This window comes from Fomitopsis serialis (genome assembly GCF_022376445.1).
Source record: "Fomitopsis serialis strain Sig1Antser10 chromosome Unknown B0H18scaffold_140, whole genome shotgun sequence".
Classification (NCBI taxonomy): Eukaryota; Fungi; Basidiomycota; class Agaricomycetes; order Polyporales; family Fomitopsidaceae; genus Fomitopsis; species Fomitopsis serialis.
In genome coordinates this window covers 21,848-48,076 of record NW_025955100.1, presented here as the reverse complement: position 1 = coordinate 48,076, position 26,229 = coordinate 21,848, and the positions used below count along the sequence as shown (strand labels likewise).

At 55.9% G+C, this 26,229-nt stretch overlaps 7 protein-coding genes across 7 annotated transcripts; 3 read left to right on the top strand and 4 right to left on the bottom strand.

Annotated features, from left to right (window-relative positions):
• The first annotated feature begins 2,019 nt into the window (after positions 1-2,019).
• Positions 2,020-5,509, top strand: B0H18DRAFT_1042164 (uncharacterized protein). The gene is made up of 9 exons (XM_048030613.1): positions 2,020-2,129; positions 2,218-2,643; positions 2,698-2,934; positions 2,967-3,353; positions 3,395-3,812; positions 3,884-4,110; positions 4,160-4,436; positions 4,491-4,699; positions 4,735-5,509. Exons 2-9 carry the CDS (start codon positions 2,242-2,244, stop codon positions 5,410-5,412), a joined length of 2,835 nt encoding a protein of 944 aa, XP_047887009.1. The 5' UTR covers positions 2,020-2,129; positions 2,218-2,241; the 3' UTR covers positions 5,413-5,509.
• A 1,516-nt stretch (positions 5,510-7,025) lies between these two features.
• On the bottom strand, positions 7,026-7,388 carry B0H18DRAFT_818738 (uncharacterized protein; the record flags this gene model as incomplete). Its single annotated transcript, XM_048039274.1, has 1 exon — positions 7,026-7,388. A coding segment is annotated over one exon (363 nt), but the record flags the coding sequence as incomplete, so codon positions are not given.
• Positions 7,389-9,355: 1,967 nt separating this feature from the next.
• Positions 9,356-10,315, bottom strand: B0H18DRAFT_1087600 (N-terminal nucleophile aminohydrolase; the record flags this gene model as incomplete). Its single annotated transcript, XM_048032188.1, has 3 exons — positions 9,356-9,503; positions 9,823-10,108; positions 10,165-10,315. 3 exons carry the CDS (start codon positions 10,313-10,315, stop codon positions 9,356-9,358), a joined length of 585 nt encoding a protein of 194 aa, XP_047887007.1.
• A 3,556-nt stretch (positions 10,316-13,871) lies between these two features.
• On the top strand, positions 13,872-16,817 carry B0H18DRAFT_1042149 (subtilisin-like protein). The gene is made up of 12 exons (XM_048030612.1): positions 13,872-13,901; positions 13,961-14,597; positions 14,630-14,743; positions 14,800-14,917; positions 14,970-15,077; positions 15,153-15,281; positions 15,342-15,455; positions 15,505-15,617; positions 15,672-15,860; positions 15,920-16,107; positions 16,158-16,305; positions 16,363-16,817. Exons 2-12 carry the CDS (start codon positions 14,073-14,075, stop codon positions 16,525-16,527), a joined length of 1,911 nt encoding a protein of 636 aa, XP_047887006.1. The 5' UTR covers positions 13,872-13,901; positions 13,961-14,072; the 3' UTR covers positions 16,528-16,817.
• Positions 16,818-19,275: 2,458 nt separating this feature from the next.
• Positions 19,276-20,852, bottom strand: B0H18DRAFT_1125008 (amine oxidase; the record flags this gene model as incomplete). The annotated part of the gene is made up of 4 exons (XM_048034953.1): positions 19,276-20,396; positions 20,457-20,505; positions 20,558-20,607; positions 20,669-20,852. The coding sequence occupies 4 exons, from the start codon at positions 20,850-20,852 to the stop codon at positions 19,276-19,278; spliced, it is 1,404 nt and encodes a 467-aa protein (XP_047887005.1).
• Positions 20,853-21,180: 328 nt separating this feature from the next.
• Positions 21,181-23,661, bottom strand: B0H18DRAFT_1042141 (DnaJ domain-containing protein). Its single transcript, XM_048030611.1, has 6 exons — positions 23,480-23,661; positions 23,205-23,428; positions 23,070-23,145; positions 21,971-22,379; positions 21,647-21,917; positions 21,181-21,596 (listed from the first exon to the last, which is right to left on the bottom strand). The coding sequence occupies exons 1-6, from the start codon at positions 23,565-23,567 to the stop codon at positions 21,498-21,500; spliced, it is 1,167 nt and encodes a 388-aa protein (XP_047887004.1). The 5' UTR covers positions 23,568-23,661; the 3' UTR covers positions 21,181-21,497.
• Positions 23,662-24,493: 832 nt separating this feature from the next.
• On the top strand, positions 24,494-25,863 carry B0H18DRAFT_886131 (ribonuclease H-like domain-containing protein; the record flags this gene model as incomplete). The annotated part of the gene is made up of 7 exons (XM_048041111.1): positions 24,494-24,609; positions 24,678-24,805; positions 24,855-24,874; positions 24,925-24,973; positions 25,024-25,248; positions 25,315-25,660; positions 25,722-25,863. The coding sequence occupies 7 exons, from the start codon at positions 24,494-24,496 to the stop codon at positions 25,861-25,863; spliced, it is 1,026 nt and encodes a 341-aa protein (XP_047887003.1).
• Between the last annotated feature and the right edge of the window lie 366 nt (positions 25,864-26,229).

Sequence of the window (26,229 nt, the reverse complement as noted above, 5' to 3'; positions counted from 1 at the left end):
CTCGATAGCAGGGTCTCGTTCCAGGAGCTTTCTCCAGCTGTACAATCTCTATGCGGCAGCTCATAGATAGGGGATCGAGAAGATCCGGGACCGCCTGCAGAAATCGGATGTACAACTCGTCAACCACACACGACTGTCTCGAAAGCGCGCCTTCAGAGGACACCAAGACGACGTACATCACCGTGATCCTGCCCTCCGTCAGTGAGCTCTCCTCACCCTAACGTAGCGCAGATCTCCTGCAGGGACTTGTTTCGGTAGCGCCATGATTGTATACGCGAAGGTGCTGAGGACTCGGGCGCGGACGTTCTCGACACTTATTCACGTCATTCATGGAACGTGTTTAACTGAGCGGTAGGCTCCTACTGTTACCCCTGCCAGTTAGCATGCCGCATGAGCCCGGAGTCCTGCCATATCGAAGGGTCCGCCCTTTCTCCGCTGCCGTTGAGCAAGCGACTCGTTGGGTAATTACGACCAGCCGTGACGTGTCGTTCGTTGGAGCCTCACATTTGAGCTCAATTTACTATACACGTTTATTCGGGGCGCAAGTGCAACCCAAGCGTCATCCATGCCTCCGAGTCTTCGGTGCTCACAATGTAGCAAGCGCACTTGAGCAGTTGCGGCGTGACTCGGTGTTCAACGTTCAATGTTCGGTTTAGACAATCGCTGACTAGCTAATCAGGTACTTTCAGCCCAGTTGCAAATGTTGTCACTACATAGCATTAAGATGGATCATCGGGCACCAAAACCTGAGACCCAGTACTAGAAGAGCAGTGAACAGACGAGAATTGAACCAAGTCCAGATGGCGCGAACCCGTTGCGAAAATACCACGTGAAAACGCGTCGGTGGCGCGAACACATGGGCGCTGCAACGCGTCCTTCGTCCTCGTCCTCTCGAACGAGCGCATCTGAACTCCGCCCTGTTGCTACGGGAGACCAGTCTCATGTATTCTCCAGCCTCAAGCTGAAGATGTCATGGGCTGCGCTCTCAGGCTCTTTCTGTCTGATCTTCTCGACCAGCACCCCAGGCCACCAGTGGGTCGATCGAGCGCCGGTGACTTGCCGATGAGTCCATTCATTAGTTACCCCTCCTGTAATCGCCTGGAGCGTAATTCCAACCAGCTTATGGCTTCATGCATTCTTCCGGGAATGACGGTACGCAGATTATTGCGAAGGTAGGCTGCCGGATGTCATAATCCCGGTCCAAATGCAATACCGACTGCGCACAGCCTCCAGCCTAGGCGCCTACTGAGGTGCCACCTCGAGCTCTTCCACTGACCATGTAGCTATCACGAAAATTGTACAGTGCTACTCGTACCACTAGTCTGATAGCCAAGGCACGGATCGCGAGGCTGAGCTTGTGTATCATACCTGATTATCCAAAACTTCAAGTACCGTCGATAGTACATAGATGGTACATCCCCGGAGATACCGGTCAATGATGTGGCAGACTTTCTGTTCACAGCGACCGACGTCGAAGCCTAGCGCACCAGCTTGAAGGCTCTCTATGTAGTAGACTCCTAGAGCCTCTCCAAGTGTGATATATAATCACTGGACTACTTGGGGCCACCGTTGTGGCGGAGATGGGTACTCATTCCTGGAAGAGAACTCCGCTACTACAGCCTACCAGTTACTTTGAAATGGGGTTTCCGCGGTCGAGCGTGCCATACGTGTCATTGGTGGCGTGCATCTAGCAGTACCTCATCACCGAGGGTAACGCCGCCTTCAACTTGAACAGCGGTGAACTTGAGTTTCAAGGCGATCAGATAGTATTAGTGCCTGCAGTACTCTGCTCTACTCTGCTATCTAGGAGATCATACCACACAGGCTTGGCGCCGCCATGTGCTCGAGTCTTCTTTTCGCGACGAAAATACAAGGCCCGAACAAGGGACCTTCCAAATCGGGAGGACAATGGTTGTGGGGCCTGCGAATAATCGCCCAGAAAGGCAGTTGAACGAGCACGTGCATCGCACGCCTGTGGCCAGCGAGCGCCTAGTGTGGCTTTACCTCCTCCCCCTCACCCAGACGACGCGAAAGGCAGCCACTGCGTGTTCCTCGTGCAATCTGATAAGTTCTGTTACACGAGAACACAATTCATCACGAAAATATACCGCTTTTGGGCAGAATAAGCCGTGAGTTGCACCGGCCTAGGCCGAATTCTGCAGCGAACACGAGATACTGACGATTCGAAACTTCGTGGACTGCGTCCTATTTTGGCAGTTGGCCATCAATCCCAAATCAAACATGCCTCGCGGACGCGTAAACATGCCGCCCTCGCACTTTGCTCCTCGCTCCTCCCACTCTCATCCCGACTACATCGACATCGACGTCGACGTCGACATTGACTTCTCCGAGCACCCCCAGCACGACAGTCCGATGACTGACAAAGCTACACCCCGCCAAAAACGGCCGCAACAGTACCACAGCGATCTCGACCACGCTCAACGGGCTAACCCAGAGGAGATGGCTGCCTGGACGGAAGAGATTTACGACCGGATCAGGGAGTACCCCGACCCCATCAACGAGTACCTGTCAAGCATGCTGCCATCGGATACACCTATCCCTGACTGTCCGCCGACGGACGAACTGTTCACGGTGATTCCGACCACGGAGGGCACACTCGAAGCGACGATGTATGGACCATTGGTCAGTGCACGCAATGTCGCTATTGCTAAGCAGGTTCGCTAACTTTGTCCGTAGGTGACGGCACTGAGTCAGCTAGTCAGCTCATTTCCACTCGACGTGCGGCCTCAGTTCTACAACTACGGCCACAAAACCATGTATTTCCCGTATAAGCCGTATGAGTCCGAGCAGCACTCGACCAAGCCGGACGTGATCGCGACTATACCGGCCCTGCCCGTCGTGGAACCAACTTACCAGTGGAGACATGTCGCATTGGTGTTCGAACTCAAGTCGGAGTCAGGTCATGACCCGATGGTGAATACGGGAAAACGCATTGGGAAACGCAGGTGCAGCTTGCGAAGAGTGCGCGTAACATCTTATTCTCGCAGGGGAGGCTGTTCGCATTCGTCGTCGGCATATACGGGGACCAGGCTCGAATCTACCGCTTCGACCGCGCGGGAGCGATGTGTTCACGCCGATTTGAATACAAGAAGCGTCCAGAGATATTCCACGAGTTCCTGTGGCGACTGCTCCATCCCAGGCTATCCGAGTGCAGGCTCGTCGGAGAAGACCCTACGATGACGCCAGGTACCGGGGCGGACCTAGATGAAGTGCGCTCTCTGACGAAAGCCCGCGATCCCAAATGGGCCAGCACGCAGAAGACGGTGCGGCGGATCATCGTGACGGACAAGCAGAAGAACGAGACGACGTATCTGGCGTACAAGCTGCTCTTCGTCAATCCGCGGCTGTTCTCACGGGCGACGCTCGTTGGGAGGCGTACAAAGTCGGCGAAGAAGAGGAGAATAAGGGTAGGAGGTACGTCGTGAAGGAGTCATGGCGGCAATTGGGTCGTTTCCGCGAAAGCGACTTCTATGAGGCGCTACGAGACGCCACGGGGGGCGAACCGATCTTCGGCGTGGCTTCTTTCATTCACGCCGAGGAACTCGGTGATCGCGACGAGGAAGAGCGGAAACGAGAGGCAAATGCGCGGCGCCTGAGATCGCAGAGCCGTGCACCTCCGGGCATGACATTAGTCGGTTACCGGACCATTGCAGGGGCGCACAACGCACCGGAGATGGGGCGGCTGAACGAACGGAGCCATACACGGCTCGTCTTGGAGACGGTCGGTACGCCGCTCGCGAGGTTCAAGCGTACGAAGCAGCTGGCCATGGCGCTGCGAGACGCCATAGAGGGTAAGCTACGACAATGCTGCTCAGAATTTGGCTGACGAGCGACTACGACAGGACATCGGCGGGCGTACGAGGCCGGGTCATCCACCGCGATATCAGTGAAGGGAATGTGATGATCGCTCCAGAGGGTGCCGCCTTCTCAGGCTTCATCCAGGACCTCGACTACAGTTTCAACTGGAAGTGGTTCCTCCATAAGCGCGAAACGCAAGTGGATCTCGCCAAGTGGGAGGAGTACTGTGTTCAACACGGTCACGAGCCGCGCAGCAAGAAGGATCCAGACAACGACTCCAAGGAGCGCACAGTAAGTAACCCTTATTCCGCATCGCTGTCTTGTCTGACATGTTCCCCAGGGCACAGTCTTCTTTATGGCTGTCGAAATTCTGCAGGCCGAGATCACCCATGAAGCACGACATGACCTGGAGTCGTTCTATTGGCTCCTTGTCTTCATCGTGCTCCGGCATACCAAACATGGCCACCACCTTGAAACAGGCGCCTTCGGGAGCCTGTTCTGCCACTCCGACTGGGATCAATGCGTACGAGAAAAGAAAGCTTGGCTAATAGACGAGAAAGCCCCTCTGGCGGTGCCTGGGAACGAACCGTTGACGTCATTGCTCGAAAAACTCCGCAGTGTGTTTGCCCGCAACTTCACTATGTTCAGTGGACGGTTCCGCCTAGGCGTAGAGCGCACAACGCATCGCGACATACTCGATATATTCGATACGGTGCTAGCTGAAGACGTGGTCTGGCCGGACAACGACGCTGCCCTGGTGTGGAAACTTCCACAGACCGCAACATTACCGCCAGAGATGGCGAAGTCGGTGGGCCAGTCGGTGCAGCCGGGCTCTCTGGATCCAAGGACGGGTGACAAAAGAGAATCTCCCCGCCCGCCCGTCATCCAACCCCAAGGTGCATCTGTCATCCACAGCCAAATGACGACGATCAGCAAGGCATGATTGCAGGTGTCTCAAGCGGGGATGCCGCTACTGGCCAGGTCCAACAAGGGGCAGGTGAAAAGTATGACGCGGCCACACAAGCAGCTGTCGACGAGCCGGCAGATGAAGAAATTGCGTTCTGGCAGGGCAGACCGGCTTCCGTTCAGCCGGCGGTGCAACCCAAGCCCAGTACCTCTCAACCGCGCGCACGGAAGGAGACTCGAGCACAGGTCGGCAGAGGGGCAAAAAGCGGTCGTCGTGCCGAGTCGCCGCCAGCGGCGAAGCGTCCAGCAACCCGCAAGAGAGCAGCACCGAGTCGCAGCGTCGCCGAGACGTGGCCGGCCAGCCATGTTGACGCGGAGGGTGCAAGCTCAGGTCATCGCTACAATCTCCGTTCGTCTAGCCGCCGTAACTTGGCTGTGCCGAGCACATCTGACGCAGTCGATGTTGCGCCGATTGCTGGGCGGCGGACGACCCGTTCGCGCGCACAGGCGACGTCGAAGGAGCAGGACACGGGCTCGAGGGACAGCAGTGTGGGGAAGCGTGGCCGTGCTAGAGAGGAACCTGATGGGATCGAAGAAGACCCAGAGTCGCAGTCGTCGAAACGGCAGAGGACTCTCAGTCAACCCCGAGGCAGGAAGACGGCGAAGAAGCAGGGAAAGAAACCGTGACTGGCTTTAATTTGCATCCAGCCCGCAAGTCGTTGGCTGGGTCCACCGTAGATGAGGATTTGACAGTGTGTAATAGAGTATCGGTTTCTTCATTCATCTTGTGCTGTGCTCTGGCCGTGTGCAGCGGCCCTATCTTCCACGTAAACAACGCTTGTCATACCTGACTATGCAAGCGTAAGTATGGCAAAGGAAGTCCGTCACTCAGAGGCAATGGGTCGGCGTTGTTTGACCATCTCAAAGTTGAGTGACGCCAAATCGTGGTCGCCGCATTAGTTGGGGATCCAGCAGAGCGCCGCGCGCATCGCTAGGTGGGAACTCGCAGCATCGAACAGCACGCAGGTCTGTCATTATTGTGAGGGTCAGGACGCTGAGGGGTAGATTACACTATAATACATCATACGGAACTACAATATATGATACAGAGGCGCTCACGCGGTGCCCTTCCGCGTGCGAGTGGTAAGCCCACCGACAACCCTAGAGACCTGCGAGGCCTTCCTTCCGGAACCCACACCCGGAATCCGACTTGTTCGAGGGGGCGACATCCCTGCCTTTGCAGACGCAGGTACATGGTTCCGATCCTCGTCTCCTGCGCCTTTCGTGGGAGCTATCGCCCTCGTGAATGTGAACGTCGCTGCATTGGTGGTGTCGACAAGCACCGGCTTCGAGATCGACAGCCGCCGGATCGCCTTCTTCAGCACAGGGAGACGAGACTTGCTCTCGGGGCTTGGAGTGCCCTTGCCCTTGAGCTCACGTTGCCGGCGAGGGGGAGTAAATGGCGGTGAAGAGAGAACGGGGGTGTTCCGCAGGTTGCGCGGCGCGTCGGTATGCATGACGATCACGAATTCTTCGTCAGATACTCGTCCGGGGTCGGATAAGGACCGCCATGCAGGGGAGACGAGAATAGCAGAGTCCTCTGAAACGCGAGCAGAGACAGGCGAAGGACTGGGAGTCGAAACCGGTGAATCAGCTCGAGAGGACTCAGACACGAGTTGCGAGGCTGAGACCTCAGCAGATACAGCAGAAGGTGTGATTTCGGGTTCCGTGTCCTCATAGATGTAAGCCAACTTCGCCAACGAGGAGACCGTCGAAGGAGCCCCCGTTCCGTTCTTGACTTCGAGATGCGTCGGTACCGTAGAGGCGGAAGCACTCGGGGTAGCGACCGCCACGACCTCGACGCGTCGGCGCCTTGAGCGGGCCGAAGATACAGAGGAAGACGCACTGACGCCAACGTTCTTCATCCCAGTGGCCTTCTTGAAGTGCGGGAAGGAGAAAGACGTCGAAAGAGATGGTGCGTATGATATGGAAGAGCGCCTGGAGTGCGTCACGGTGTGCAGAGAAGAGTTGTGGCTCATGCTCGCACGGAAGACCTGACTGGCGAGCGGCGCTAGGCGAGGGTATTCGACCGAGGCCGAGGCGGGCATGGAATGTGAGGATGCTGCAGCCGCGAGGTCCTCATCTGTGAGCGAAGACAGGAGAGCTGAAGCGAGAGTAGCGAGCGCAGTTTGTGTCGGAAGCGATGAGTGCCGGATTGGCAGGAACGACTCCTTCCGCGGCTTCTGAGGTACTTGCGCTGTCACGGCACTCGCACCCTCTGCTCCGCATCGCCTTTCCTTCAGTTCGATCAGAGCACGCTGTCGCTCCTCTGGAAGTTCCTCCACGACACTGGAGATATCCGAAGGGCTCGGAGTGATCACATCCTGAAGACCTGCCCCGCCTGCCTTGCCTTTCCACCACTTCGCCTTCTTCCTCCAGTTCTTGGCCTCTTTCCTCGCGTCCAGAGTGGCTCTCACCTGCGCTCTATATTCCTCGGGCGTACGAGGGCCCATGATTGGCTCCAGTAACGCTGTCCACGGACTGTCGGGGTTCTCAAGAGCCTCGCGTATTGCAGCGACCAGTGCCTCCTCGGGATCCACGCCAATGTAGACGTCATCGTATGCGCGTGCAAGAATAGGCTTTTGCGCCCCAGCAGATATGAGAAGCTCTATGAACCTGTGGTAGCGCACGCGTTCGGAAGCGAGCGCGTTGTTCTCGGCGGCGAGGACCCTCGCGCGATCGTCTGCAGAGGGAGCTGAGGTGAGGGCGGTGTGAAGTGCGCGCTGGGTTTTGATGAGCCTGGAACGGAGCGCGGATGCTTCCGATGTCGCGTCGGTGGAGGCTGCATGAACAGATTCAAGGGTTGCTCGACACTCGGCGAGGGCGCGCTCAAGGGCAGGGATCCGTCGGTTGCTTTGTACTGGTGATTGAGGGCGCCCTCAAGTTCGCGAATGCGCTTCCTGAGCTCGGATAGAGAAGATCCAGGCTGTTGGTCCGCTGCTTGCGGGATGTGGGGGCCGGAGGAAGCGGGTGAGCAATCGAGACAGGGACGCCAGCGTCCGGGGCGAAGAGAGTGGAGAACTCAGGAGGGTACACTGAGGCAAGAACTAGCTCGTCGATACCGTTCGCGGATGCTGGCCGAGAGGGTAACGTCGCCATCGCCTCGGCTCGAATATCGGCCAGCGCTCCATCAGACTTGGTCCGGCGATGAAAGAGGTGCGACAGCCTAGGGAAGCGCATGCTGAGAGGAGGCGCGAGGAAAATCAAGTTACGTCTTCCAGCACGAAGTGTAGGCGGCTTTTTGTCGCTGAAGGCGGCGGCTGACATTGCGACCTTCCAATCTCAGCCGCCCCAGGAGGCTGACATTGACGGCCCAAGCCTCGGGCCGTCTCATACTCGGAGGCTGACCGTAGGTTTCTAGAGTATTGCAGGGTATGCTCACCGATTGGAATCCGGGGGAGCTGAGTTTCTTCGGAGCACACTGACGGACACCGTCTTTGGGTCTTCGGGTCGATATGCTGAGCCAACTGAAGTTGAATTGAAGCGTAAAAATTGAAGTCAAAAGCCTAGAGCAATGTTGACAGATAGTTCAAGTGAAATATCTGCAGCAGTGTCCTGCGTCTGCTAAAGTACGCTGTAATACTCGCGTTGTCGTAGCCTACCTTCGCTGCAGGCCTAGGAACAAGCTGGGCCGGTTTGAACGAACTTGGATTCGGAACGAACGGAACAACCGCAGCGCCACAACCAAATAGACGCCCATAATCGGCGTCTATTTTACCAGGATTGAATCAGCGATGCCCAGTGTACGGATCCTATGGCGCACATAATGATACCGGTACCTAACTTGCACCTACTTAGCAGGTTTTCGAAGTAGAACTTACACATGTAGATTGCGCACATTCCTTCCAGCTTCACACAACGACATGCTATCCTCCTTTCACTGGCACCAAGGCTGTATGTGACCGTCTCACGGAAGTCTCAGACTGCGCCCATGACCCAGTGCCAGACTCGACGCATGTCGCGCCGACTGCATCATTGCGGTTTAATTATGCGGTTCACATCATGGAACAGGTCGTCCCTAACGCAATGCGCAGCAGCACTCCCGTCAACTCGTGGGACGAAACCACTCTTCGCATCTCATTCATCTGCCAAGTCGCGCCGGAGCAGCTAAACATTGCAACTTGCAGACAGAAGATGCGCCCGCACCTCTAGTATGTACTGTTACTGGGCCGCCGGACGTCCCAATGTTCGACAGCTAGGATAGCTGTCTTTCCGCGTTCTCGGCGCACGAGCAGACGGCGTCTGTTCTGACAGAGTCAACCTGACAACTTGAAGTGGAGGCAATTCAAGGGTCTGATCTTCGCTGCCGATCATCATGATTGCCTGAAGACTAGAGTGCATAGCATCCCGCAGTGATTCATGGCATGCCGTTCGTCAGAGCCTCCGCCGTCGCAGAAGACTTCGGACGACTCATGATCCGTTGTTCGTACCTGCGGGCCTAGAGTATCACCATCAACACTGGGCTAGAATACAATTGTTGTGTCTCTAGAGAGCATCCGAGACGTCCAATGATTTGACGTGACGCACATCGCATCGTCGTGGAGGAAAACGCCGTCAAGACCGACGTCGCTTAGAGCTCAATCTCCCGCACGCCATCCTTGTCTACCACCTTCACTTTGTACTTTCCGGGCGACACGACCAGACGTTTCGACACCTCGTCGATGCATCTCTGGAGAGTGGCCAGACCTTCTTCGAGACTTGCTTCTGGGTCGTGGTATCTGAAATAGAAACACTGATAAATATCTAGCCATCTAACAGTCGTGGAAAGTGATCCAAGGGAAGTTCGGTTGAAGCTGCGTCCGGTAATATGTCTGCGCAGGCTGTACGACCGCTTTAGGCATCTGGTCTGGTACGCGGACATGCACTAGGCACGCGCCACAATCCAGCAGAACACTAGTACCCGTCGACCGTGTCCACACAACGCCGAGAGGGGGAGACCAATCCTATTCCAGAATATCCACACAGAAAGCCCAAGCGACAACAGCAGCACCTCCGCAAACACAACTGGTGTATCAAATCCAACAGTTGACAACTCACCTGTCGAGCAAACTGAGAGCGAAGTAGCCGCCGTACCCGTGTGCACCGAAGGGCACGCTCGTCAATGTACCCAGGTAGTCCACCCAGTACAGCTCCGGTGTGTGTGTCGCGGTATCGTAGCCTCCGAGAAGCAGGTTGACGGAATACGGGCTACGTGAGCGCAAGGACTCGGCGAGCGAGCGGCGGATCCATGATGCAGCAGACGCAGGTCGGAGCGCGTGCGTGTGGCGGATATGGTAGAGTCTGAGGTTGCGCTCGACATACTCGGCAAAGTTGACCGTGTCGCCTAGCAGTTAAGGTTTATCATGAAGTGCGCATTCTTAGAATATATGAGGAACTTGCCTGGTTCGCCGGAGAAAGCCATCAGCAGGTGCGGGCTGAGGGCCTTGATCTTGTCCTCGTCTGACTTCATCTTGACGATAGACCGTGCAGCAGTTGTGTCCGCTGCGACGAGCACGTATCCCTTCCCCGTAAGTGCGAAAGAAATATCCATGGCAAGGAGAAGGATGGGTAGGAAGAGAGTGGTGGTTGGGAGGAGAGGGTTGTGCTGCTCAGTGGTAAGTACGCGCGTCGCAGCACGCACGACGCGTCAGTCGGCAGTTCCCGAACGGGCGCTCCACGAGTTGGTGATAGGCGTCTATGCGATGGTCCTCTCCTCCTACCTTCACTTTCAACATGCGATCTCTACTCTCTGCTCCTAGCCCCGCAGTGCCCTTTCCTCATACGTGCGATGAACTCAGACCTATTGTACTGGGATAGAGCCATGTGGCCGTGTGCCTTTCTGCACCAAAACAGGTCGGGATCAGCCGACTTCTCGCCCGCAACTCGCATATGACCCAAACAGCGTTGATCAACCTTACTTCCTCCAGGCGGTCCCATTCGGTTTCCGCACTGAGACACACGAAAGCGGCGTGGGCTGGCCGAAAACGTCCAACCAAGTAAAGCATCTCGCTAGAGACCGAATATGGAAGACAAGAGGCCGAACTTGGACCGCTCACGGCGTCTGCTATGTCTTCGGACCACAGAACCATGAGTCTATCAGTGTCCAGACGAACAGGCAACTCAACTTGTTCCGGGCTATCTGTTACAAATGCAGTTCAGCTGAGGCGTGTGTCCTGTCGACACGACGCGAGCATGCCTAACGCTTCCGTGTCCACGTCAAGATCTATCTGTGGTCGAATCCTGTCTCACGTTCTCTTCGACGTGCAACATTCGGTGCGATATGCGAACACTATTCCCGTAGCGCGAAGCTCTGCCACCCGTCCTCACACAGGAGGTTCGCCTTGTTCACCATACCTGGGCACCGTCGGTCCGTCGTGCTTATGTCAGGGTACCTCTGATAGTAACAACCCTTCTCACGGAGACTTATGTGTCGTTTATGAATCATCCAGGGAGAGCTATCTCGTCCCCATGATGAACCGCAGCCGCAGCGATTCCGGTGCGTACTCGAGGTCGACGGACAGTAGGGTGAGATATGACTTCACGCGCTGTGTCATGGTATGCACCTTCGCAAGAATACATTCTACCCGTTTCATCATTCGCTCAGGCACACGACCCACTCATCTCTTGTCTTGATTGACACGCGTACGTGATCCTCAAATCATACACATGCCGACTGTCCTCACGGGATCGCAGCTAATTCCATATTGCTAGATCACCGCCACCACAGAATGTGTGCACACGCGGAGGGCGTCGGCCTTCGTCTGGCTTTCTCAGGCGATCCGCGCTCATGGCCGGTCGACCTCGGCTCCAAACCTCGGGCTAGTTCGCCCTCGACGCTGCTCGTTCCGTTAGAAGGTTGATGGGAGCACACAAGGGATTCCAAGGCCGACGAATCCGGGCCGCCTGTACACACTTTTCGGCGGGGGTTTAGCAATTTGGAATTAGCTGCAACGTCATGCTCTGATTCATCTCGTATCCGCCTGACTGGTTTTTCTTTGCCAGGTCCCACTACAAGGGGGGCATTCGAACGACGCCGGCGGTATATCTAGATTGATGTCCTAGGCACATTCGGCTTTGGTGCGCTCCAGCCCGATCGCAATCTATCTTGCATGTTCTGACGCTTGTTCGGTCGATCTATGGTACTCAGCGTGATTCATGACAGACGCATCCGCAGTTGACAGTTTGCTGTGGGGATGTCAACGGAACCAACGTCCAGGGCACGGTCAAGGACAGGTATCTACGCCCTGACGCAGTTGTGTGAAGTCAATTCATCAAGTCATCTGTCCTATGACTTGACGTTTTGCGCGACGGTAGTGCCAGCGGTACGTGTTCACATTTACTGCTGAACATTCAGCACTACAGTTCGGAATGACCATATGAGGCAGGTTCGGCTATTGCTGCTAAATTGAGAACGGAAGCTGTTCTTCGTGGAAGCTAGTTTCTGTGGGTTGCGAAGACCTGCGAAGACACATGTGACCTAATCCCGGACGCGATTGCCTCATGATTGGGCATCGGTCACGGCCTCGCAGATACAAGGGGACCAGCTTTGGGAACAATGGAAACCCAGTTATCATTGAGAACGTACGTGCGCTGTCGTAATGTGCTTTCCCGATGGCTCAACAAACTCTGAACGGTTCACCGGGGGGACACTTAATTTTTTCAAAGTGCACCCGAAGCCCGGATCGCACGCAATGCCACTACTGCTTCCATGCTCCGGAGTGAGGTGCTTCCGGCTAGCTTCACCCTTCTATCAGTGGGGTGGTGGTGCGCAGCGCGTACAGCTAGCTGCCTTGTTCTGCTTTAGGGGACGTCGCGCGGACCACTTGCCAGTCCGCGCGTGCTGAATGGTATCCCCGTGCGTATGGGGCTACCATTCAGTACGCGGGGACTGTCCTGAGGACTGATACGTCCTTGGTCAACAAGTCGGTGGTTGCTTGCACGGGAGAGAGGTATTCAACTCACTCGCATAAAGATGGCTCCGAGACAGTCCGAAAATTGTAAACAAGTTGGGTGAGGCACATTGCGTGCATCTTTCCTCGACTGAAGCATGGCAGTCATTGACTTGCGTTTCAGATATGACTTCCTCCCGTTGATCACTTGATTGGTACGTTCCCCTGTCTATGGGACATGACCTGTAAGACCGCTTTACATTGGTTAACTGTCTTGATGTTAGCAGCCTGTGTCCGCTTGAAACTCGCAAAAGCCTTCGACGATTGTTCGCCGCAACTGTGCGTGGCCCAGGGTTCGCATGCTGTCTGGATATTTCATTTTCCGGGGGCGACTATTCTAGGCCGACGTTCCCTTGTGTGGAATACAAGGTCAAAGTACAAGGGCGGGTGAAGTAAGCTCATGAGAGCTTCAATTCTGACAGACGAACGTATCGAGCAAATTACCGCAAGAGGCTTGATGTGATCCGCCGAGGGCGGTGTTATACCGTTATGTCAGGTGAGTTTTGCATCTTGCGAAAACTCTAGGCTCCAGCCAGTGGCGCAGGGAAGATTCGTGGCCCCGACGCGCTTCTCGAATAGGTGAATTGGTCATGGTCCATCTCGAGCAATGTGCGCTACGCGTCTCAGAATTCGGGACGGTGTGCTCCTCGCATCTAACAGACTCGAGCTTCGTTCTTCCCGGTTTACCGCTCCCATTCAATTGCCGTTGGCTCTGCGCCCGAGACTGTTGTATCATACACCGCTCAACCGGCTCCATGGTGTGACAGGCTGTCTTCCCCGCCTGAGCTCTTCAGCAAGCTTTCAGCGGCGCCCGACTTAGGTTGGGTCGGTCGAGGAACTAACATGGCCACAATTGAGCTAGGCCCTTCTCTCAGGCGCGAAGACAGACTCCATCTTTCGGGGCGTTGTGGTCAAGACACTCAACAAACGGACTGCTCGGGTGCCGTAGGTATGCTTCTCTAGACGGCTTTGTGATGCATGTGATCAGCTCGCTCATATGTTGTTCCGTTGCAGCGAGTAATTAGTGCGCTCATGAGCCAGCCATCCTTTCTGGGGCAGTGCGACAACAAAGACCTTATATGTCAATCCTGTTTGACTTGGTTCGGACCCGTCTTCAGATTGCCGACGTCATGCGTAAGCTTTAGGTCACTGTCAGAAGGGACATCCACTTGTCTAGGTTGCACGAAGGTTCGTCGATTCTGTCGGAGCAGCCGGACAGGCCAGTTTCTCACCACCTCTAACCCTAGGCCTGTGTGCAGCACCGCCCATTGGACACCGGGCGCTTTGTCCAGGATACTTAAGGAGAACGGTACCGCTAGCACTACCCAGCGATCGCTCCTGCCCTCCAACGCGACAAGGATGCATCTCGCCTCTTGTCTTCTGATCGCCCTCGCTTTGGGTCTTTCGCTCTGCGGTGCTTCACCGGCTCCGGCGCGGCTTGTCGTGCACGAATCCCGCGCGACCATCCCATCCGGCTGGTTGCCCGTGCGACGGGCTGATCCTGACATCGTGCTGCCTCTCCGCATTGGGCTGATGCAGCCGCATATCCACGAGGTCGAAGAGTACCTAATGGAGATATCACACCCTCAATCACCCGGATATGGCAAGCACTGGACGCCAGCGGAGGTGCGCCATACGTTCCGACCTTCGAAGGAAGCCATCGACACCGTCCTATCGTGGTTACTCACGAGCGGCCTCGGGACGGACCGTGTCCAAGTGAGCAATAGCGGCACGTGGATACGTGCCAACGTGACCGTCGAGGAGGCCGAAGAACTGTTGAAGACGGAATACTTCATCTACCACGGAAAGGAGACAGGCAGCGAAGTCATCGCTTGTTCGCAGAAGTACCGTCTGCCAGAACATGTCTCCGAGTACGTTGAACTGGTCACTCCGACGCTGCAGTTCCACCCCCAAAGAAGCGCCGTGGTTTCGAGAAGAGGGATCAACCAGCTCCGAGCAAACTTTGGGGCGGAACGCCGAGTTATCGTCCTCTCACAAGCTCTGCCGCACATGTCAACGGTCCTCTCGCTGTGCGTTTCGTCTGCACCAACGACCGAGACAGTATACTGATCTTGCAGGACCACAGAACACCGTCGAACAACTAACCGCATGCGGCGAACAGATCACACCGGATTGTTTGCGCCTCCTCTACAACTTCACCGACTTTGTGCCGCAGGTCCCGGGAAACAACTCGATAGCCATAGGTGAGCAACGACTGTCAAGCTACGACCCCGCACTGCCGCTGACGTATTGCAGTCGAGTTCACCCCTAACGCTTATGTGGCTAGCGACTTGGATATGTTCTTTGCGAATTTCTCGCCGAGCCAAGTAGGCGAGCGACCTGTGCTCGTAAGCATCGACGGAGGTAGGTTGCTGCAGAGCTTCATCCTAGTATGGAGCTTCTCAGACGGTGCGATGGCTCATTCATCGAACCTTTAAGGTGTTGTGCAAACAACTACCGAATCGCTTGACGATAACGTAGAATCGGATCTGGACTTGCAATACGCCATGGCGTTGGTGGGCCCGACGCAGAATGTCACGCTGCTTCAAACAGGGGACATGGTGGAAGGTATGTAATTCAAGCGATACAGAGTGCATCCATGCATGCTCAAAGTGGCGTGTTGCATAGGCGCTTCACCCAATGATGTGCTCGATGGGATCGATGCGTCGTACTGTACATACGAGGGTGGAGACGATCCCGAGTCAGACCCCGTCTATCCGGACCCTGACGGAGGATACCAAGGTAGGATGCAGCCGCCTTTCTAGTATAGCGCTGGCTCATTTGGGGGTAGGTCACGACTGCGGAACTGCCTCACTACCCAACGTACTGTCTTTCTCTTATTCCAGCGCCGAAGCGTTCTTCACCCCTGCGTATATGGAGCGAATGTGTAACGAATTCGCAAAGGTTTGCTCGTCCGCTGTTCCTTTTTTTTCATATCTGTTGACGATGTGCCTCCAGCTTGGTCTAATGGGTGTAACAGTTTTATGGTCTACCGGAGACAATGGCGTTGCTACCGAGGACGGTACATGCTTAAATTCTTCCGGAGATCTCGGCGTCAGCAGTGGATACACAATCTTTAGCCCGTCGTTCCCCGCCACCTGTCCGTATGTGACAAGCGTGGGTGCTACGCAGATTAACACATCCTCGGTGAATTATCATGTTAATATTCTCCGCGGCCGCACTGACCATTCAACTTGCACGCGTAGCCCCGCATGGAGAGCGCGGCGTACCAACCAGGATACCTATCGTCCGGCGGTGGATTTTCAAACACCTTCGCCTTACCCAGTTACCAGCAGACGGCGGTGCAAGACTATTTGACGAATTATCCGCCACCATACTCATCCTCCCTATTCAATTCGTCGGGTCGCGCGTACCCGGATTTGTCTGCAAATGGGTGCGCTTCTATGTTTAGCTTGAATGTAATGTTCTCATGACACTGTGTAGTGTCCGATATACGGTAGCAGCCGACGGGACGTGGCTATCGGTTTACGGTACTTCGGCATCTACGCCGGTCATTGCGGCTTTCCTTACAGCCATCAACGATGCGCGCATCGCTGCGGGAAAGAGCACAATCGGCTTCATTAATCCGACGGTGAGTAGCGGTTTTCTAAGGACCTCTATGAGCGCTCTTATGCATGTTGGCCGACAGATCTATTCGTCTTCGTTTCAAGCGGCATTCAATGATATCATCAACGGGTCGAACCCGGGATGCGATACTAATGGGTTCTACGCCGAGCCGGGCTGGGACCCGGTTACGGGTATTGGCACTCCCAATGTTGCGATGCTTCGCGACCTGTGGCTTGCGCTTCCGTGATGTTAGGAGCTGCTACATTCTTCTCTACTAGTAGTCAGTCTGGCCTTTCGAACTTCGACTTCAACGAGAGGCTCACTTACTGTATGTCCTGGATATATATCATTATCATACGGTCTGACATGTACATAATCAGAGGGGCCTCACTAGTGGCCTAAGTTACAGTACTGTAATCAGACTTTGGCTGCCTATTCCGGCTCAAACCTTCTCACTTCAATTACATATCGACAACAAGACCGTATTTACGCCTTCTCGCGTCGATTTGGAGTCAATCAGTGTACTCAACAGTACGGCCATGATTAAGTACTCAAATTTATCCTGGAGGAAACGATCTCGGGCGCTAGCGAAGATGTGGTACGCGATCACGTGGGTCAAGTTCGGTTTGGGTGTGGCATGGGCGTGGCTTGGATTGTCTCCCTTCCTCTCCGCCACTGCCACTCTCCCTTTTGTTCTCGCTCCTGCGACACATCGCCGAGAAATATGATGTCCTTCCTCCCAAAAACGCCCTCTCGCCATCGCCCCTCGCGGTCAGAGGCGAAAACACCACTCACTCCTGCGCTTACATCCGGCCTGAACGCGCTGAGTCTAGGCATCCCACGTCAAGGCTCGAGCTCTCCGACCAAGTCGAAGGCAGACGTATCTTTCAACCCGTTCTTGGCGAGTCGACCCGCGTCTCCCGTTCGACGAGCCCAAAGTACCAGCAGACCCGCCTCACCTGTTAAACGCGCGACCAGTGGCTCCCTGCAGATCTCGGACACCTTGCAACGCCAGGCAAGCGCTGGAGTCATCCGTAAAGGAGGCGTGGAGAGCAGGATAGACGTGATTACACGCGACTACGTGCCGCCAAAGACACAGAAGCGGTCAAGATCTCAACCGAACGTGAGTGGTTGTCCATATGATTATCGCATTCGAACGCATGGGCTTGTGCATGAGCGATGCAAAGATATGTTCCAACTGGTTTATGCTGGATGAAGGACATGCCATTTGTCTTCGCGCTGAGATCACCAATCCCAGTACCGCTCTGTACGCGGGACGACGGACTACACTCCGGAGGGTAGTATATGTTCTTCTACCCTGTACGACCTAGCACGGCTCATCTGAGGAGAGGGCAGTCATCACGTTGAGCTACGTGCACTTTGCGAAAATGCAGTAGAATACATCCGTATTTTGTACTTCTCTGTGGAATGCTCGCTGATACACTGGTCCGGCAGCGTGATACTCGTGACAGATTCATTACGGCGCGCGACATGACGGAAGAAGTGACTGCGACACTGGACATGATGTCCTTGAACCCTCAATCGGCATCTCCGGGGCACACTGCACGTCTCGCAGCAGCCACAGGAGTCCCGATCAACCGCCGCGTACTCGCCTACCATGAGCCACCGCCACCTTCGTCCTCCGACCCGCTACTCGCTCAAGCTCGCGAGCTCGTGCGTCCACTCTACGCGCGTCCAGGTGCCCTCCCGACGTCCACCTCGTCTTCTACAAGCAAAGGCCGCAAGATCCCGACCGCGCCAGAGCGCGTGCTGGACGCGCCCGGAATGCTGGACGACTTCTACCTGAACATCGTCGCGTGGAGCGCACAGAATACACTGGCCGTCGCGCTCGCGGAGAACACGTACTTCTGGCGCGCGGACAGCGGCGACGTCGTGCACGTGGGCGAGATGCCCGAAGGCACGTACGTAAGCGCGCTCGACTTCTCGATGGATGGCCAGTTCCTCGGTGTTGGGAACGGCTCGGGCGCGGTAGAACTGTGGGACGTCGAGACGCAGACGAAGCTGCGCACGATGACGGGTCATTCGACGCAGGTCGGCTGCTTGTCGTGGAACCAGCATATCCTGACGAGCGGGTGCGGGGATGGCAGTATTTGGCATCACGATGTACGCGTGGCTCGGCATAAGGTGGGCGAGCTGATTGGCCATCTGGGAGAAGTCTGCGGCCTGCAGTGGCGCAGCGATGGCGGGCTGCTCGCTAGCGGCGGGAACGACAATGTCGTGAATGTCTGGGATGGTCGCATCGGCGATGTCGCTCCCGGGACGCGTGGCAGTGCTCGGTGGACGAAGAGGAACCACACCGCCGCGGTCAAGGTAAGCAACACGGTCGACGCCGAATTCGCGTGCTGACCACTTCTCTGTCCATATCCACAGGCGATCGCGTGGTGTCCTTGGCAGCCTTCGCTCCTCGCGTCCGGGGGAGGCACGTCGGACGCGACGATCCACATCTGGAACACCACGACGGGTGCGCGCCTGCACTCGGTAGTAACACCGTCGCAAGTGACTTCCATCCAGTGGTCTCCGCACAAGAAGGAGTTCCTCAGCACGCACGGCTACCCGACCAACGCGGTCATGGTGCATGCATACCCATCAATGGAGAAAGTTATCGAGATCCGCGATGCGCATGACTCGCGCGTGCTCTACAGCGCGATCAGCCCGAACGGCGACGTCGTGTGTACCGGCGCAGGTGACGAGAACTTGAAGTTCTGGCGTGTGTGGGAGGCGCCGAAGGTGAAGAAGGGCAAGGACAAGGAGGCGAGCAGGTCGGGCACGGGGAGCACTAGCAGCGGGATTCTGAGCATCCGCTAAACCACATAGTACTAGGATTCACGGACATCTACAACTCGTATTGGTTGGTCTTCAAGGTAAGCACACGTACACGTATCTCGACTGCATACACACACGCACTTCTACGTCCGTTATGCTACTCTCTTGTCGTATGTTTGGCTACTTGGTGTCTGTACTCAAAGCATTATCGTCATGCCTCGGCGAGCTTGGTGAGCAGAAGAGTGACGCGCTCCGCCTCCCTCCTCCCGCTGATGATCGCCCCCGCGATGCTCCCTCTGTGGTTCATCTCCGTATGCTCGCCGGCAAACCCAAGGCGGCCTCCCCAAAGTGGCTTCGCGAGCTCTGCGAAGTCAAGCGGGCCGCGTCCCTCGCCGGCGATGCTGGGCGTCGTGGTCGAACCAAGTGCGAGCGGGTCCTTGTGCCAGTCCGTCATAACGGAGCTCGTCGGTTTGGCCGGCTGCGCGGCGGGCTGGAAACGCGAGACGAGGAACGTATGCACAGCGTCAGTCACCTCCTCGAGCGAGAACTTTGCAAGCCCGAGGGCGGGCGTGGGTGAGAGGTAGAAGAGGAGGGTCGGATGCTGATGCGGCAGGGATGGGCCCGCGAAGGAGGCGACGACGAGCGTGGTGGACGATAGCACGTCCTCCACTGTCTCTGGGTCACCGCCCAAAAACTTGGTTGCTAGTAAGGTGAATGACCCTACCGAGCCCGCGTTCGGCCACCAGGCCTCCGAATAGGTGAGGACGAGCTTCTCGAGTATGCCGACGTGCGTGCCCTGGATAGTCTCCGTTCTGCGCACCGGGAGCTTCGGCTCGAACAGCTTGACAGCGTCGCGCTTCAGCACACCAAGGGGAATCGTGCACAAGACCGTCGCGGCACGGTAGATGCCCTTGTCCGTCGAGACGTTCACGCCGGACTGCTCTTCCTGGATCCGTATGGCGGTCTCTCCGAGCTGAATGCGAGTGTTGCCTGTGTTCGTCGCGGCGGAGAAGACGCGGTCGACGAAGGACTGGAAACCACCCTGGGGCGCGCCATCGGATCCCGCGAAGTTGTCCTCCCACCCGGTCCAGCGCAGGCTCACCTGTTCGAGGACGGCATTCAAGGGCACCTCGAGCGTACGAGCGAAGGCGGCCGCGGTGCTGGGCGTGGATGAAGTGCTGAGTTTGGAATTGGGGTCGAAGAATGCAGCCGAAAGGGGCGTCGTCGGTGAGGGTGATAGAGACGTGCTATTGAGAGCTGTGTTGCGGGCAGCTGCGTGCGTCTGACCAAGACGATCCCGTAGGTCGTTGGCTGCTGATGCGTCAAGAAGGCCTGTATGGGATGTACTAAGATCAAATCACACTCTGGATTCCGTCAGAGTACGATGTTCACCATTGGCGCCGTATATGGCATTGTCAGCCGGTTTTGCTACATCGACTGCCTGGATGAATTGGTGAGGCAATTATCCGCGTCTTTGATTGATCTACACTCACAATGCCAAGCTCCTTCGCAATCACTTTCGCAGGATTGCCCTCCTTGTATCCTACACAATGTCGAGCCGCGATCAGCTTGCCCTTGCGTAATTTTATAGGCAATGCACGTACCGTGAATAAAGCTGCACCCGAGGTCGACGGGGACGTGCGTACCCTCGGTATAGGTCCGCGCCCGTCCACCGATGCGCTCTCGTGCTTCAAGGACAAGCACCTTGTACCCGCTCTGCGCGAGATGGCGTGCGGCTACGGCACCAGCCCAGCCTGCTCCAATGATGATCGTGTCCAGCGAAGCCATAGCAGCGTGCATGAAATAGCAGGCTAGAGACACTGGATGTTGCGGTGAACGTTGAGAGTAGATCGCGCACCGCTTGATTACCACAGATTACTATCAGCTCCGCGAAGATTGTACCGCGCTCAAGTACTTAGCCAAACACAGTGCAGTCGTGAACCAAAGCCTGAGCCAAGCCTGAGCGCACTCGGAGGCTCCCTAGCTTGCCAGTGTGAAACCGCGTTCACGTTATGGTAGTACTAGTAGAATGACGGAGACGGCTGCACGGACATCCGCTCCGGGCCGTATGTCCTGAGAGTCGGCGGGACCTCCACTCCGTTCGCACCGTCAAACAATGTATGCATAGCAGTCGGCGTTGTTATAAGTACCTAAGTAGTAATTGACAACCTTTGAAAGTGCGAGGCCACAAACTCAAAATGATTGCAGCACACATAGGCAATGAGATCGGTCCCATAGAAAAGAACGTACAGACAGTACAGGCGCATCCTGAGGTCAAGGACTCCAAGATTTGCCTGGATTAGAAGTAACCCTGTCTAGATAGCACATAGCGAAGACAGTTCTAATGCAACAGAGCGATACAGAATGTCGATGGAACCGGCATGGTGCGATGAATGAGCGGACTCGTAGTCTCCAAGTGCAGCGAGGATACAACTATTGAGCATCGGTGTCTCCAGCACGCGCCGCTCGCCTGGCTTTTTTCGCAGCGTTCGCAGCCGCCGCCTTCGCCTTTTTAGATTCCGCGCGAGCAACCTGAGGGCACGTCAGTTACGGGTGCATGAAAGCCGGAGGACAAAACACACCTTCTCCTCCTCCTCTTTCCGCTTCGCCTCCTCCTCTGCCTTCTTCTTCTCCTCTTCCTCCTTCTGCTTGGCATCTACACCGTTCTGGACGCCACCCTTGTTCTTCTTCTTCGCCTCGCGCGCGGCCTTCTCCTCCTCTTTGATCCGCTTTATCCGCGGGTCGTATGCAAGCGCGAGGTCGACGATGCTCCGCAGACGCGCCGTGTCCTCTTTCTTGCGCCGCGCGCGCTCGGACTTGTTCTTCTTTTCCGTGTAACGTTTGTCGTCCCGGCTGCACGCAAATCACTCGTCAGCCAGTGCGCAACTCTCGCGTCCGTCACGCACTTATCGCTGCCCTCGTTAACCTCCTTGTCGAGGTACTCAAAGCTCCGCCAGCTGTCAAAGTTGTACCAGAAGTCGTAGAACGCCGAGACGACCTCCTTGGGGTCCTCGTAGCCGCCGAGCATCGGCACAGGTTGCTTGCGGCTGAAGCGCGCCTCGCGCTCGAACACGGGCGCAAAACCGTCGAAGAAGAACTTCTGCGGGTTCCTCGCGCTCTTGAGCTGCTTCTCCACCGGCACGTCCGCCTCGAGCAACTCGTAGTACGGGTCGACGGAGTCGAACTGGCGCCGCCGCTCCGGGTTCGTAAGCACCTCGAACGCCTTTGAGATGCACTTGAAGAACGCATCGTCGTTCGAATCGCCGGCAAGCCCCGCCTTCTTGTCAGGGTGGTGCTTGAGGACCTTTTTCCTGTCTGTGAGAAGGTTAGACGACTTATCGTATAGTCAGGATCCAGCAATGTGCCCAAATGTGGTGCAGGACAGTCACCGCAACATCGGCTCTGTGGCCGGCGGGATGTACTGAGCTTCTGATCCTTCTAGTAGAAATGTCCCTTTCAGCCGTAGGAACAGTTCTACTGGCGAAATGGAGCCCGTGATTTGACGGAGATGGCCTCTCGTCCTTCGCATGGGCGCCAGGTTGCGTCTGAGTCTCCTCACCCCTGGCTCACTGCAAGCAACCCACGACGTACTCCCGAGTTGGCACCGAGTCGTGCAAGAGTGGCGGCCACACGAAATACGTCTTTCGCTGCCTAGTCACTCAGGACGACCGTAGGTACACTGCGTCCGCGTCCACTTCTAAATAACTCGCTGCCGATCCACTTGACTTGTGAAAGGCCAGCGTGTACGATCTATGGCCGTGAAGGCCACATCCGAGCACCTGCTGGAGTTGGGCAATAACAGTGATCACAAGTACGAGTACCATGACCACTGTATCAAGGTCGTGACGACTTGATGTCCCGGACCATGGCTGCTCTACCCTCGGTACCCTCAGGGTTGTCGTCCTTTGGGATGGACTGCGTAGCGCCCAGAGCCCAAGGCTCCGTCGAGGTAAAGCTCAAGACACGGACGAGCGAAGGTCTCTTCAAACGCAAGAATGTACGTACGTGCGATTTTGATCTGATCTTTTGTTGCCTTGTAGCGCAGATGTGAAAGCCCGAGCACCTGGTAGTGGTCTTGTTTCTAGCGACACGGAACGCGTCAAGTCAGAGTGTCCGGGACTGAGCAGCCTCATGACGCACCTTCCACTCCTTCGGATCCAGCAACGACAGCTCCTCGTCCTCAGGTTCGTCTCCGACACCGAGATCATCCTCGCCGTCGACACCGGTACCGTTCATCGCCTCCAAGCGCCTGCGTTCTTCCTCCGCATGCTTGTCATGCTCCTCGAAGGTGAGCTTGTGGACGGCGCGCTTTACGTGGGCAAGATATGCCGGACCAACAGGTAAGAGTCTGCGTTCGACAAGAGCTAAGAAACATGAGCCGCACTTCCGTGCAAAACAGCAACTATTCCGCGTACGAGATATCGATTTGCCGGACGACTCCGGGGCCGTCCACGACGCGGGAAGTGGTGGAGGAACAACGTGAGGTTCTCTTATGTTCGCCATCGAGTTACCAGCCTAATGAGGGTGAAACGGAAAGAGTGTAGGCCTGAAAGAACACCGAACGGTGATTTCTGCAAAGCAGCGAGACACAACTTTTCTGATTTCAGGCGCTCACGGGCAATTCCGATCCCGACTTCTAAGCGCCCAAATGTATTGCCACAGACGTGCTTTCACGTGATGTCATTCCGACGCGTCGCGTCGATCAAGCGCCGATCCCAGACTTGGTTCATTTCGAACGACTCACCATACGCGGGTCGCAGCCCCGTCGAACCGCTTGCGATACACATTAATTCGGACATTGATAGACCCCACAGGCATAACAGAGCTGCGATACACAAGTACTCTACAATATACACTGAAACCGTGGTTCTGTGGCAAGTACTGTGCTGTACGTGTGTAGTACGAATGTTGAAGTTCTTAGCTTACTTTCAGCAGGCCCAGTGCAAGATGGCGTTGCAAGTGATTAAGGACACCAAACTTGCTGCAGCTTTTTGCCGTATCAGTCCTCCAAGCTCTCCGTCTAAGCGAGCCACTCAACGCTCACGAGGGCCTTCGAAAATACTGGCTGCGCTGGACGCTGCTATTGCCCCTGAACGCTACCCGCCAGTTGTCGAAACCGGTTTGCAGAACAATGCTGCGCTCGAATCCTCAAAAAGGTGCGTTCTGAGTTTGGTGTAGTGCGAAGCACAATGGTTGACGCATCCGGATGTTTGTGTCATGCTTTATTGGGTTCCATTAGCCTCCACCCTCTCTTCTTGCATTCTGGCACCTCGCATCCACCACCGCTGATGCAGCCACCGCCAGTGGCGACGGCTAAGCCAAGCTCGTCGACCTCCAAGTCGACATCCGCGGTGTCCAGTGTAGCATACGGGTCCTCAAAACGAGGGACGTCAAGTAGTTATACACGCTCGCGGACGAAGACCACGGAGATGAACGCTGCGCCTATCTTGCCCCTCTACTCGTACAAAGACTACTATCCTGCTCCAGCTGTGGTGTATGTGCGTCATGAAGACGAGGCGGACGAACTCATACAGGCACTCAGCGGGTATGTCCACCTTTGATTAGTAGTCCTTTGTGCTCACCAAGCGTCTGCATGACTTTGATGTTCCCCAGACCGCTAGGCTTTGATATGGAATGGGTCGTAAACTGGAGGAACAAGGCTTACACAGAGCGTCGCACTGCCGTCGTACAGCTGTGTGACAAGCGGATGATCCTTGTCATTCAGCTTAGCCAGATGAAGCGTATGACCTCTTCCTCTCCCACATGCGTCATTTCTCAAAGAGAACTTAGGGATTCCGCAGAAAGTCAAGGTATGTCACGTACCACCGTCGGACAGGCATTGTGACTGACTACGTCTCAGGAGGTCATCGAGTCGCGCGATATCGTGAAGATGGGTGCAAACATCAAGAGTGAGCCTGTTGTAGTGTCCAGTGGACTGTCGCTAACAGGGACGGCACAGACGATGGCGAAAAGCTTTATCGCGACTACGGCATCCTCGCATCCAACCTCGTCGAGCTGGGCGCGTTTGCGCACCGTGCAGACGCGACTTTCGCGCGGAAGTACAACAGGTCCATCGTCGCGCTCGCGAAGGTGGTCGAGCACTATACGGCCAAGACGCTCGACAAGGGCAGAGTGCGCTCGAGCAACTGGGAGGCCGCGCCGTTGAGTGAGGAGCAGTTAACGTGTGAGTAAAGACCTCTCTATCGATCCAGTCTAGCGCATGCTGAGCGCAGTCTCGGACCTCCGGCAGACGCTGCGAACGACGCACATTGCGCCCTGGTCGTATACAATCGCCTGCTTGACATCGCGGCCGAGCAAGGACGGTCCCTGGGTCCTGCGCCGTATGGCAGCAGTATTATACCACGTTCTCGGCCGGCCGGCGCGGGCAGTAGTACCGCCTCGCAGGCCACCTCCGCGAGTTCATCGTCCCATTCGGTGTCGTACGTGGGCGACGCCGAGGGGCTTCAAGAGAGACCGCGTCCAAGTCCTCAGCACCTCCGCGCGTATAACTTGTGGCACTACCGCGATGCGCCCCTGCAGGAGATTTGCGCTACGCTTAGGTCGAAGGAGAACCCGCTGAAGGAGAGCACAGTAATGTAAGTCACCTTGATATCCTCTAGGTGTGGAGCATTCAGACACATACCGTGCGATTGATAGATCGTATGTCGTCCGGGCACTACAGGCGGACTCGGCTCTACCGTTCTCAATGGACCGCCTCAAGGTGCTTGTACAGTCAGAGGCAGGGTCTTGGGCGAGACACCGCGATTGGATCGTACAAGCTGAGTCCCAAAAGAATTAGCATGCGATACGCTTGGGCGTAAGTACCGCGACTCGATAGGACCTCAAACATCTCCAAGCCATATTTTTGCTCTATTTTTGCCATGTAAGACTGCGGACGGCTCCGAATTGCCAACTACATGTATGACAGTTGTAGAAGCCAATGAATGAAAACAAGAGCTCAATGTAAGCTGATGATTCAAACGTTCAGAACTGAGTACCCAAAAGTTAATCTGGATCACTTGAATAACGAGTCACGGCGACCACTGTTTGGGGCGTCACTCAACTTCACGACCAATGTCGATTGAGAAGGTTCAAACGACGCCGACCCGTTGCTTCCGAGTGACGAACTTGGTCCTCCATACTTATGTTCGCTTGCATATCCGGC